The sequence below is a fragment of the Portunus trituberculatus genome, chromosome 39, assembly GCF_017591435.1.
Source record: "Portunus trituberculatus isolate SZX2019 chromosome 39, ASM1759143v1, whole genome shotgun sequence".
In the NCBI taxonomy this organism is placed as follows: Eukaryota; Metazoa; Arthropoda; class Malacostraca; order Decapoda; family Portunidae; genus Portunus; species Portunus trituberculatus.
The window spans coordinates 18,865,333-18,879,618 of NC_059293.1; the positions used below are offsets into that span (position 1 = coordinate 18,865,333).

A 14,286-nucleotide genomic window follows, 5' to 3' on the forward strand; every position below is an offset into this window, starting at 1 on the left:
CTCTCTCTCTCTCTCTCTCTCTCTCTCTCTCTCTCTCTCTCTCTCTCTCTCTCTCTCTCTCTCTCTCTCTCTCTCTCTCTCTCTCTCTCTCTCTCTCTCTCTCTCTCTCTCTCTCCCGTAATCATCTGGGTAATGTGTGTTAGTGAGGAGGACATCGATCAGTCAGCTCACTCACGCACAAATGATTCCTCCAACTGCACATTCATCAGGGCGGTAATGGGCAGGTCAGTTTAAGCCGATAGTTGTTTTCCGCATCACCCAATAAAGCTGCTGCGCCAATTGAATTTAGATTCTGGATGCCAACACGGGGCCGATTACTAACCGTACTTTAGATCAACACACATACCCTTCATCCCGCCTTTGTGTAGCATCTAGGGCCGCCCGCACCTCCATCAGGCAGCAATATAGAAGGCAATCATAGCCATTGTAAAGGCCAATCCTGGAGTGCAAGGGAAAATACTCGTACTTTGCCTATTGCTATTTGCACCATCAAGATTTTTTTCCTCTTTCCCTTTTTCACCCGCAATACTGGGAAGGATTGAAAGGGTCCAGCGAAGTCCCAGGTTAACTGTTCCCCCCCACCCCTCGCATTACATACTCGCTCAGGAATACGAACAGTAACACCAGCAGCACAACTGTAACAGAATAGGTCCACATCTAAAATAGTTGCTTTGTGGAGAAATATATGCAGTTTAGAAGAGGAATAATTGAGTCTATAAAGTTTTCAAGGCATCGTTCTGGTAAGTAGCGATTCCTTAGCGGGATTTTATGGAGGTTTATGAAAATTATGCATAGAGTGAAAAATCGCGGCAGTTACAGAGAGAGAGAGAGAGAGAGAGAGAGAGAGAGAGAGAGAGAGAGAGAGAGATATATATATATATATATATATATATATATATATATATATATATATATATATATATATATAAATGAATACGTCTTATATCTGCAAAGTGGAATCGAATGACACCAATGAAATATAAACTCTCAAAGCTGTTGAATTATCGCCAGCCTACCTTTAATTAATAATCAGACGCCCACTTGCGTGACGATACTCAGAATCATTATTTATTTTTCCCAATCTATACATTTCTTACATATCATTTTACCGAGTGGCGTCAATTTAGTGAGCTCCAATCATCAAGTTAATCCCACAAGAGCTGCTTAATTAATATCGTGACAAGTATTACTCAATTATGGCGTCACTCGTAACCATTGGCAGTATTAATCAAGCTATCGGTTAACTGAGAGAAAACGAGACAACAAATCTACTGGTGGGAATAAACATCGCCTGTGTGCTCTGAACGTTTCTTAAATTAGCAATATCTTTTGAGAGTAGGACGAAGCTAAAACTGCAGCAAAGATTGCAAATATAGGCAAGCCGGACTGTTGAGAGAGAGAGAGAGAGAGAGAGAGAGAGAGAGAGAGAGAGAGAGAAAGTGAGCTTGGTGCCTGTGGGGGGAAAACAATCGTCCGTGCGGGAGAGTTGGATTGAGTTTTGAATATTCAGCAAGTGTTGTTTTTTTTAGGTTCATATGCTATTTTTTTCCACCAATTTGAGTGATGAATGTTTGATTTCCATTAAAGTCTGTGAAATCGGGGAGGAAGGTGTTTGTTTCGTGATGCAAATTTTTTTTTTTTTATCTCAAATTAAACTGGAATCGTCTCTCTCTCTCTCTCTCTCTCTCTCTCTCTCTCTCTCTCTCTCTCTCACACTGAAAGAGACCGATAGAAAGAGGTAACGTAACGATTTTCTGTCTTATTATTATTTTAAAGTTGCGTCGGTAAACTTTTCTTCACAAATTTTCACTGAACGCGGGATTTCCACAGCAGAAAAGGAAATGCGAAAAAAAATACAAAAAAACAAAATTGTCGCAGTGTATAATATTCAGGAGGAAAAATGAGTAAAAATGTGGTGAGTGCGGGACTTAGAGCGGAGAGGAAGGAAGACATTATGTAGGCAAACGTGAATATTTCTTACTTTCCATCCTGTCGTTATTTTCTACTCTAACTCTTTTCATTTGTGAAGAAGTGGATATATGCTTTAAGGGAGAGCATCACTGGGAGGGAACGGATACTGAAACTGCTCCGTTCTCTGTGGATATGAGATGCAGTTTAATGTAGGTATTGATACTGGAATATTGATTTACTTGGAGAAAGAAATACCGGTTTGCTAATTATTTTGGAGAAGGGATACCGGGTTGACGACGTACTGGGAAGAATGTATACCGGAAATCTTCATTATTAGGGAAAAAGGATGTGAATTTAGTGGGAGAAGAGAGAGATGCTGGAATGTTAGTTATTGGGAAGGAAAAGTGTGCTGGTATTTATGATGTCGTATATAGTTGTAGGTGTGCAGAGTGGGAAGAGGTCGGGGCATGAGTTAGGGGAGCTGTTACAGTGCCGTGGGAGGGAGCTTGATGAGAGGATTCAGGAAAGAAATGGTGTCGAAAAAAGAAATGTAGATACCTGTCTGAATAGAAATGCAAGGTCTGCAGGGTTATGTTGTGTGAGGGGCATGTCATATACGTAGACCATAGGGTTGTTCAGTGTATGTCTGAATTTCAAGTGTTAAAACGAAATACTTGTAATGAAAAACATGAAAATCTAGTTCCAGTTTTTTCGTATCTCAAAATTATCTACATACTGAAACTGCATCACAAGGTCGCATAACAGTTTAGTGATTCCTTTGTTATATGCAACAAAAATGGTGCATTCTGTTTGTAGTTAGTCTGGTACATTTTGCGTAATTTCCGCTACCAGAAATTTTTCCGACTCTTTTCCTGAATCTTTCACTAGAGGAGGAATAGAAGGTTGTTATGTCAAAAAAATAATGTTTAGTATCATGTTTGCATTACATTAGTTGGCTGTAATGAGTAATGTATCAGAAACAAGAAACTTTATAAAATCCCTGCCGTCTTTGATATATCACATTTTCATCACGTGAATGAAATGTAACACCTATTGACAAGCATCCCTTTAGCTTGTGCGTGGCCGTGAAGGAACAGTGAGCGTTAGTTGCGATAGATCTGATCTTTATAGTGGCACCTGTGACATCTATTGAGACCTTTGTTATCCACCTTATCTGGCACATAGGAAACTTGCTACATAGACAACACGTACTGCTGCTCGGTGCGCTCCATTTGAAGGTATTGGTATACCTATTTTGACTGAGAGCCTTCTCGAAGCTCTGATTGCATGGCTTGTCTGTACCAAGCGATGGATGCCACAGATGCCATTCCCATCGTTGCATCTTTCACCTTTGTTATTAACAGCTTTCATGGTCCACTGCAAAATAAACGCTAGGGTCAAGTTGTGTTCCTAATCTTTTTGTTATTGTTCTTTTAGTGTTCTTCAGTTGAACGAATTTTCCATTAAAATTATGTTTCAGTTTGTCATATGATCTCCTCCGCTCCTTTGTCCAGCTTCATTAATTTCATCCATGATATCGCTTATTAATGTCTAGTTAAAAGAACATTTAAGAAAACAGAACACACACACACACACACACACACACACACACACACACACACACACACACACACACACACACACACACACACACATACGCAAATGAATATGTCGAACATCAACGATAGGTTCGTAATTAACGTGTTCGCGTAGTAATTATTCGCATACTTAACTGCATAGCTAATGTAATCAGTTTGCGTCAGGAACTTTGCTTATCTCCTACACGCACACACACATACTGCTCGCTCACGCACACAAACTGTAGCAAGGAAATCATTATCATGACACCACTCCACGCTGTTATTCTCGCCATGAGAACAAGATATGTGATCGGGATCGAGGGAAGACTTAAGACTCGCGTATCATTAATTAAAGAGAGCAGTATATAAAGTGAAGTGAAATTAATCTTCATGTCTACTGAGGAATTGGTAATCCGAGGAGGATAAGAGGATGTCTTGTTCTGAAAATTTGAGGGACCAGTGGAGACTTAGCGAAGGGGACGAGTGGAGGGCAGGAAAGTTTTTAAGCGTCAGGCATCAGAGTGGATGACGTAAGGAGGAAGGAAGGATCCCCGGAGGAGGCGGGAAAAAAGCCCTGAAGGTTCGTGAAAAGCAAGAATAATGGCCACGTGCTGGAGAAGGACGGTGGGCGTTGATAAATTGCAAAGAAATAAAAAGACTGAAGGAGATGAAGAAGAAAGAGGACACTGATGCATAGCGGAGATGAGATTCAAGAAAAGAAAAGACTACATATTACATAAGGATATACGTTCTACACACCATGTATCTTAACCCTTTCACTGCTTTTTGATACATCGTCCCAATCATTGTAACTATAACATTGTAACACGTTTCCTTTTGTTCAGCAGCATCTAAGCATCATTTTGACTAGGTATTGATAAATTTAAGCTTAATACAATTTTTATTTTCTTTTAGATGCCTGTAAAAAATTATGTTCAATGCGTTTAGCCCTTTCAGTACTGGGACACTCTATCACCTTGAGTTTTGGTTTGATTAGACCATTTTATTGACATTAGCAAGGGTCTGTAGAGGTCAGAATATTAATGGTCACAGTCTTCACTATTTTAATCCCCACATAAGTCTCTGAAGCTGTATAAAATCACCAAATAGTAACCAGAATGAATATGGAAATGCGTCATGGTACAGGAAGGGTTAATGTGAATTGTTCCATATCACAGTAAAAATTATTAAAAGAAAACTGGAAGTCTCATCACATTCATGTTACCTGACAAAGCTACAGTGTTCATTACTCACCCATCCAGGTGCTGTTGGTGATGATCTGCAGTATCCTGGCGGGATCCATGGCGAAGGGAGTAACTGGAGGCAGGAGTGAAGAGCCCTTAGCAACACAGAGGTAGAGCGTCAACCTTCAGGTGCTCCAAGAACCATCAGTGTCTTATCCCTCGCTGCCGTCACACGTGAGCACCAAATCGTCTTTTTATTGTGTTTTTCTTCTCACAGTTTGGTTCCTTATTCGCTGTTTGTGTTTGAGTTAGTTATTCTGAAGTGGACGCCAAGTTTGTACATAATTATATACGGTACTGGCTTCATTCTTTTTCTTTGCTTGACTTTTATATCTTATTTTTATTTTGTTTTTACTCCCTACCTTTCCTTCCTCACCCCTTTCCCTCTTTTATCTACACTCTTCACTCCTTCTCTCATTTACCATTTTTCATTATATACTTATTTTCCTTCCCGCCTTTACTCACTCTACACTATTCTTCATTCGATGTTTACCTGTCAGAAGGGTCGCAAATGCCAAGCCTTGCCATCCAACACAGCTACTTCCCATCTACTTCCCTTTCTTTACATCCTTTTCCCTACGATATTGTCTACACCTCGTCTCATCGAACACCAAAAACTCTTTCCTTGTCTCTATATCCCTGATGACCCTTCAGATAGACCTCCCTCAGTGTGTATTTTACCACAGCCTTTACCCTTGCTTTCTCTCTTTCGCCTCCTTCCTTTACCTGCGAGCAAATACGGAAGCCAGCCTTCGCCAGACGCATTCTGTGGCCGCAATGGGGATTTTGCTTCGAGTATAAAAAAAGCCTTGTGTGAATGGCTCGGGTTGATACGAGTAGTTTTCCCACGGCACAATCTCATCCTGCGGCGACCGTGATCCTTGCGGGAGTGTATGAGAGAGAGAGAGAGAGAGAGAGAGAGAGAGAGAGAGAGAGAGAGAGAGAGATGCATTCGAACGTGTTTCTTTATGTGGGGAGAAGTGCAATGCATACAAATTCGTATCCTGCATTTTTATTCTCTCGGTAATAATAAAATCGCGATGTGCTGGAAATCTAAGAAGGAATACGTAAGGAAATTCCGAAAATTATCCCTCCATTAACATTTTAGTAACAGAGAGAGAGAGAGAGAGAGAGAGAGAGAGAGAGAGAGAGAGAGAGAGAGAGAGAGAGAGAGAGAGAGAGAGATGCAGTTGAAAAGTCGGAAAGGAGAAGGGGGGAAGAGGAGAAGGAGGAATAGAAAGAAGAAAAAGATGAAGAGGAGAAAGAAGAATAGAAAGAAGAGGAGTAGGAAGTGAAGGAAGGGAAGAGGAATGAAGGTGTAGAAAGAAGAGAAGGAATAGTGAGAGGAGGGAGATCAGAAGAAGGAAGGTGAGATGTAGAAGCATGAACAGAAGAACCAGTAACAAATAAATACCAGTAAATGAATGAAAAAAGGAAATGCGCGGACATAAACTAGACAATCTGGGAGCCTTTATTTACCAATCATTCGTCTCTACTCAATTGCTTTGCCATACTTAACTGCATCATATGGGCAAACACATAAGTTACTCCTCCGCTTATGTGATCAAACTATCGTGAATTTAGTGTTGGGTGTCATTTGGGGTGAAACAAGAGAAATATTTGCTTTTATTTTCTATTGTTTGCATGAAAAGTATGAATAAATATAGAAGAGACTGATAGGAAGGCGAAGGAGAGAGAGAGAGAGAGAGAGAGAGAGAGAGAGAGAGGGGACGAACACAAGGGTACGAGAAGTGTAAAAAGGATAGAGGGGTGCAGAAGAGGAGGGAGATAAGGGAGGTGAGAGGGAGGATGGATCAAAAGAACGCCTCAAGAGGGGATTGGTCTGAGGAGGAAAAGCGAGGACAGGATATGGAGAAGTGTAGTTTTATATCCTATTGTAAACATAGTCAGAATTCACGAAAATTCTGTATCTTAAAAGGATCTGGATTTGTTTTAACGAAATTAACTGTCGTGGAAGGGAAAACGTCAGTCTTTGGTTCCCTTCAATGGAGAATCTTTACTGTACCTTCTTTAATCTATACTCTGTCATTTGGTTCTATTCAGTTAGGTACACCATTTCAGGGTACGTTTGGTGAGGCTCGAACAGAGAGGAGTATTATTAGGAGGACTGCGAGAGGAACAATGTGAGCGAGTTAAATCTTCTTTTAGTCCTGCTATCTCATCTGTCGCCCTCCATTGGCCACACGCACTAGTTTGTCGGTAATACCAAGAAAGTTCTCAAAGCATCCCTGCAAGACTCATAGACGTTCACTTCCTTTACTTATGTATCATCCTTGACCAGTGAGGCGCCAAAGTGAGTGAGAAATGTCAGCGATCTCGGTACAGTACATATTATCTACCTGTGTCCATCTGTGATTCCTTTGAGAAGATACACCCCCAGGAACGGACTTTGAGGGGTTTGTCGTTGGAGGGTATGCGTGAGTCATTGATCGGTGGTTGATACACCTCAACTGGCACCGGTAATTATTGACTTCACCTGTAATTGTGGTTATGGCGGTAAGTATTAGTCTCTGTAGATCCACAGGTGTTATCTACGAGTCCTTGTTGTGTAGAAAAATTGAACCAAAGCGCACACATACTCCTCCCTCAACACACTCACACACACACCCACACATGCAAGTTACTGCACCGGTGAGACGTGACAAACAAAGGTGACACCTGTGAACACGAGATGAATGGTATCGAGTTAGTAGTGGAGGGAGCGAGCACAAGAATGTGCAGTAAAGGTGTTGGTTTTGTGAGGGGTGTCTGCGGTAAAAATGTAGGAGGCCAGAGGAGTCGTGTCAGAAGGGCGAATGGCTGACCAGGACAGTCCTTGTGGAGTTTTTAGAAAGAGGATGCACAGAATGAAAGAGGAGAAAAAATGTATGTTTAACTATCAACCTACATATCTATTTGCAACCTTTCCTATACATCTCTCTCTCTAACTATCTATCTGTATATCTATCTATATATCTATTCTTCTCTAAATGTATGGAGGGATGCATGTTTGTAAGAATGTCGATAAAACGTGTATATGTACATATGTATATCTATGGTGTGTATGTATGTATGTACCTGTCAGTCCCCGTACACACACACCCAGGCTATGTTTGTGGTACGCACGTTTCCTATACCTACAACAAACATGTCTGTGTGTGTGTGTGTGTGTGTGTGTGTGTGTGTGTGTGTGTGTGTGTGTGTGTGCGTGCGTGCTTGTGTACACGTCCCATGGCGAGGGTTTGATAGCAGTGCCGCGTGGAAGAAAGCTTTGGATTGCCTTTGCGTCACTGCGATCAGCTGGCAGAGAGGCGGCTTTTTTTTTTTTTTCAATTAATGCGACAGTCGACCAGAGTGTTTAGAAGAAGCGGATCATAGTAGTGAGTGACTCGCTCTGATTCATATCCTTTTACTGTAGTGTATTGATATTTTATTCTCGTTTATTCCTGCAATACTGTCAAGCATATTATTTTTACTGGAGTTTCTGTTTTTGCTTATGTCGGATTGTGTATCTATTACCATCTCTCTCTCTCTCTCTCTCTCTCTCTCCATGGATAAAAAAATATATATGTACAGTTTCGCCTGGCTATGTGGAATAAGAGGCTTCCAGAGCAGTCTTGAATGGAACCTTTTTCTTTCATATGACTCATTCGAAAAGTGATTCAATCTTTTTCACCCTTCCATCGTTCGTTCTTCCACCCACCCTGAGTTATCTTTATTGTTATTGTTATTATGAGTACAAATAGCTCATCTCGCCCAGTTGGAGGAATGGAGTAAGTCATGATGGTAGTAGCACTGATGGGTTCTTTTTGTCTTATCTGTTATTTTTACCTTGAAAATAACTCTTCTGGACCTTCATTGCTTCTTTTTAGTCAATATTTTTATACTTTGAGCACGAAAGATGGCTCAGAGAGAGAGAGAGAGAGAGAGAGAGAGAGAGAGAGAGAGAGAGAGAGAGAGAGAGAGAGAGAAGAAAGGGGGGTTAGAGCATAAATGTGGTCGGTTCTGGAAGGAAATGCGACGATAGCTCCAGCACGTGAAAGAAAAAGGAGACTGATAGGATCTCACAAGAGGGAAGGACGTAAGAAGACCGAAAGAGTAAAGGGATCCAACCAGACTGATAACGATTGATTGGAGAGAGAGAGAGAGAGAGAGAGAGAGAGAGAGAGAGAGAGAGAGAGAGAGAGAGAGAGAGAGAGTTATGAAAGACAATTATATATGGAAAAATAATATCTAGGTATTAAAACTGTTCAAGGTTTCGTGGTATGAAAAACAAAGACAAAAAAACCCTAATATCATACATAGAACGAAGAGACACGGAATAGAATAAAAGAGGACAAATCCGTTAGAGTCTTACTAAGAACAGGACAAACGACAGGAAAAGGGGAGAGTTGGATGAAAGGAGGGATAGATGAAGGAGAAGAGGGATGGAGAAGGGGAAGGGAAAGAGGTATAAGAGCGCAGTGTGGAGGGTCAGGGTCGAGAGAAAGTTACTTGTTTACCGTTGAAAGTGTAATCAGCGGGTGTTTCTTGCATGGCTTGACGCCCTTTGCCACCTCGTCATCACACCGCCACGGGGAAGGACAAAACACATCACGGATACGGCTTCTGTGTACATGCTTCGTGTAAGAGAATGAAAAATCCCGCTGGAAATAACACCAAGAAATATATATCTTTACCTCTTGTATTACAGTTATCATGATGGATCGACTTTTTCTTTTTAATATTCTCAGATTTAAACGTGGAATAGATATAGGGATAATATTTTCTACGTATATGCTACATCTATATTATCATCACGGATTTAGTATTTCACGAGGGAATAGTAGAAATAGCTTTGTGTTAGGAATGCTGACTCTCTTTCAGTCCCAGGCTTTGATTATCTTCAGTACTATCGCAGTGATTCGTTAGGGTTACTTGTGTGTGTGTGTGTGTGTGTGTGTGTGTGTGTGTGTGTGTGTGTGTGTGTGTGTGTGTGTGTGTGTGTGTGTGTGTGTGTGTGAGGCCAATGACCTTGCCTATAGCTACATTCTCGGCTCGAGTCTTACATTTACTTAATTGCTTTCCATCTAAAACCATGACAGCTGGGAATGTGACTTGCCACAACGCTGTGTGTGTGTGTGTGTGTGTGTGTGTGTGTGTGTGTGTGTGTGTGTGTGTGTGTGTGTGTGTGTGTGTGTGTAGTAGGGGAGAGGGAAGATATTTGATGGTTGTAAGTTGTCAATGGAAATGGCGGACGTATTTCTCAATCATCTCAATCTGTTATCTTGGTCATGAGTTTCTGTGAATCTTGGTTGATATATATAAACGAGTATTCTATTCTTTGCACATTATTGGTAGCACATTTCGTTGTTGGTTTTCTATGGAATAAAAAAAAATCACAACCTGTTAGTATAATCCTATAACTGCTTTCGTGTCTTTCCGTAATTAACTTAGTGCAGCAATCTGAGTTCGGCCAGCCCTGTGTTTTCAAACGTTGATACTCCTCAGGATAAGAAGCGGAAAATGCACGCAGCAATTAGGACCGGCTGTTATTAGTGTCTCGTAACCTGTTTCAGAATGGAGTCTGCATTATTAATTTAGTGACCCATGACTGAATAATGTCACTTAACGGAGCATAAATACTGGAGCGGGTGTGGAAGACAGTGACCCACACTCTGGAGAGAGCGGGAGGCTTATTATCTCGGAAATTTAGAAATATTAGATAAAAGATGAAATTACTGAGTGGTCGAGCGGCGCGCGGTGCATGTCCATCCTCTTTCTAACTCTGCTACATGTATTTTTTGCTTTTAAAATTCGTGCCTTTCAATTTACAGGGATGACATTTCATTTTGTGAAATCTTTTCCAGGATTTCATTTATTTTTTCCTACTGTTCTAGAGCTCTGCTTATGGAATACTTGGTGACATCCAATTTTGTTTATTTCATTTCATTCTCAATTTTTGTAATATTTTCGACATTATTCACGTCAGTATTTGATAGCAAACATATTTTGGAACAGATGAATATTTACGTTATTAATGATTCTTCTCCATATTAAGTAAGCATCGCGTAATATGTCTTTACCACATCCCCCAGTCACCCCCGCCCTTCTCTACCCGCTGTTCCCTGCTATTGGAATCAATCCCTGAACAACAAGTAGTAACGGACAAACTACAAACGTCAGGTAACGTCTCTGGCTCACTCCTTGGCAATGCCACTAACTGCTGAAGACAAATATTGTTTTACAACTTCTTCCTCTTTTTTTATCTTTAATCTAAAAATTCAAGTCATTTAGACTTAAGAGATTACCTTGACTTTTCTCCTCCCTCATTGCAATTTAGTTTTCTTCTCCCGTGGTCTTAAATTTCCATCCAGGAGGCCTGACGAAACGCAGGGAGAGTGCTGCGTCTCTCAGGTCGTCTTGAGGCTAATTCGTGAAGGCAAGGCGGACACCTCCCAGAGGACTGGGGAACACATAATCCTCCTAGCGGGGACAGGCTCTATCTAATTCATACCTCCTTCTCTACTCTACTCGCCTTATTATCTTGAAGGTTCCGGTCTTACAAAGTAAAGGGAATAAAGTGAACCCGTTGGCCTCAGGGACTGAGAAGGGAATGGGAAGAAAGTGAGGAGACTTAGAAGACGAATTCGATAAGCTTAAGGGCGCGTGTTGGGTTTTATTTTGTTTCCTTGTCGCTTTGTCTTTGCAGTGATGGATATCTGTGCCCCTTGGTGATGTGTTGCCTCGTGACGAAAAGGATTTATATAAGGGCGTTGGAATCGGAATACATTTCCATGTTTTATTTCATTATATTCGTGTTACAATAAATTCCATAAAAATATGGTACAATTAACATTTTTTTGGGAGGGGAGGGAATCTTGAGTGTTATTGTCTTAAATGTAGACGGAGAGAGAGAGAGAGAGAGAGAGAGAGAGAGAGAGAGAGAGAGAGAGAGAGAGAGAGAGAGAGAGAGAGAGAGAGGGTGGGGGTGAGGGACGTCCAGTCATGATATGAAATAATGAAATCCCTGGCGGGTTCATTCAGTACCGCTACCTGCTCGTCATGAACCCCGTGACTCACATTAATCACCAAGTAAAAGAGTCAGTCGCGTGGCAAATACTGTGTTTCTCCCACGGCAAACTGACTGTAAAACTTAAAAATTGATGAACTTGCAACACTCTTATTTATAAACGAAAGAGGTAGATTTTTCAACTAAACATTTTGATGCACACAATTCCTATGTTTACATCTAAATTTCTAATATTTTATGCTTATGTTCAAATACTTATTCAGGTAAAACAGATATATTAATATTCGACGTTCTTTTGCTTTTGGAACGGTTGACATGCACAGGGTGGCGACAGCTTAGAGTTGGCATCATGTGTCATCTCTGATAATTACCATCAGCTGATCAGGAGGGTAGCTGATTATTACATTGCTTGATTATGATAGCACTTTTAATCACTTGGACTTTAAAATATGATTATAAAACACCATGAATTTGTAATCATCAAAATTCACACTGTGCTCGTGATATGAATTCATAATCGTTAGACAAATTCAGTTTTGAATATTTATATGGTTATGGCGTTATTTGTGCTACATTGTTATAGATCATTCTTAATAGTTTAATTACCAATAATGTGTGTGTGTGTGTGTGTGTGTGTGTGTGTGTGTGTGTGTGTGTGTGTGTGTGTGTGTGTGTGTGTGTGTGTGTGTGTGTGCACTTAAAAGAAATGTAACCCATGGATACATAATATATTCAGTATTTAATGACTATATTATATCTATAGAGAAGGGAAGGTGGATTGTTCAGCAACATAAGCCCAATACTTTGAGGCAAGACGGGTAGCGGCCGGGGATGGCTGCACCAGGCACACAACAGCGCCGCTGCTTTACTTGGTTGTTTATGGAACAGACATTTTTCCTTAATGTTATTATTTCCTTGTACTCGATTCAAAGCATATTTACGATGATTCTTTCGTATGTATCCAATGCTTCAAAGCAATAATGATGAAAAAAGAACAAACAATATCATAGTTCCTTTAATAAAATTAGCAGCTTTGAATCCAGTTAATGGTGTTGCAGTTTCTTCAGTACTCTTCGTATACATAAACAAACACAATCCCTGTGAATGACTTTCAATTTGGTTAATGTTATTACTATCTGGACTAAACACATGCACTTCTGCTGTAAAGTTGGCCATGTCTTCAGGAAAATTTATAATTCCTAATTACTGAAAGAAACTAAGTAATCATTAAGAGGTGGATGTCATGGACTCAAGAGAACCCTAAGTGCAATTACATGTAATAAATGTGCCAACAAGTCTACTGGAGTGAGGCTCAAAATGTTTCTTCTCTCCTCTCTTAACTCCCGAGAGAGAGAGAGAGAGAGAGAGAGAGAGAGAGAGAGAGAGAGAGAGATTGCAAAATATTGCCAAAGAAATAAAAGCAGCAAGAATTTGGGAGAATCATGGTGTTCGTGAGAGCGTGACACTAATATGTTTTCTTATTTTTGTGGCAAAGCGCGTAAGAAGAATATCGTCGAAATATTTATTTTGAGTTCGCAGAAAAATCTTTTCGTTAGACCCGCGGGAAATACAAAGTGTGTGTACGTGAAGGAGAAACTCTTGCCAAATGTATTTATGTTGTCATTTGGAAGATTCTCATAAGGGGATGTTGAGTGAGCTTCTAATCTTGTAAGCAACGAATCCAATATTAAAGGCATGTGAGGAGCATATCCTAGAAATGCAATAAGGATTCCTAAGTGACTTGAATGAAAAATTATCATCAGTCATCCGCCACGCTCGAGATTTCCGGAATGGCACGCAAGTCGAGACACTCATCACTTACTGCTAGGCAAGCAACCTTTCGTTGGCCTCGGGGGGATACGTGCGTGCCGGAGGTGTAGTAGTGTTATTTTTTTTCTACTCCCCTACGATGTGACTCGTGATACTTTCAGTATGTATGTATGTATGCCTGAGGCAAGTAGGACTTCCTGGAAGAATGGATTGCTAGTGTCTCCTCACTCACGACGGACAACCATAGTCAACAGGGGAACATAATACACAATCGACCAATAGCGGAAAGTTACTGCATAAACAAATATTTTGTGCGTCTTTGGATTGTTATTTCAACCTGAGGCAACTTAGAATTTACAGTCTCTGCCATAATTATCCTGCGGTTAGCAGGAGACACAACCCTGCACTCAGCATGGAGACACGTCAGCACGGAGGCACAACCCTGCACTCAACAGCAGGCACATTTCTGCAATCGACACAGGGGATGTATCACACAAAGAAGAACAACCCTTGTTTTCTACTTCTTGGGAATTAAGTAAGATCTTTAATCTCTTACAGACTGAAAACTGCAAAACAAATATAACGCCTGCTGTTTTTTTTTTTTTTTTTTCGCAGTAATTCTACGCTTAAAATGGTTAACAGCAAAACATTACAATGTTGAAAGTGCAATGGCTAGGCCGTGTCTGAGGCACCATTAAAGCAATTAAAGTGAAAAAATACAGAGAGATGTAAAAGAAGCAGTATTTAGTGTATCCATTTTTTGTACCAT

At 40.6% G+C, this 14,286-nt stretch overlaps 1 protein-coding gene across 4 annotated transcripts in view; it reads right to left on the reverse strand.

Annotated features, from left to right (window-relative positions):
- Positions 1–14,286, reverse strand: part of LOC123515436 (putative neural-cadherin 2) — a 185,140-nt gene that overhangs the window by 69,921 nt on the left and 100,933 nt on the right. For 2 of the 4 annotated variants that reach the window (XM_045274003.1, XM_045274002.1), the window contains exon 2: positions 4,746–4,992. The exons of the other annotated variants lie outside the window; for them this stretch is intronic. In XM_045274003.1, the coding sequence (XP_045129938.1) occupies positions 4,746–4,794 (49 nt within the window). In that variant the 5' untranslated portion in view covers positions 4,795–4,992. The remainder of the gene's footprint in view (positions 1–4,745; positions 4,993–14,286) is intronic. 4 annotated transcript variants of the gene reach the window in all.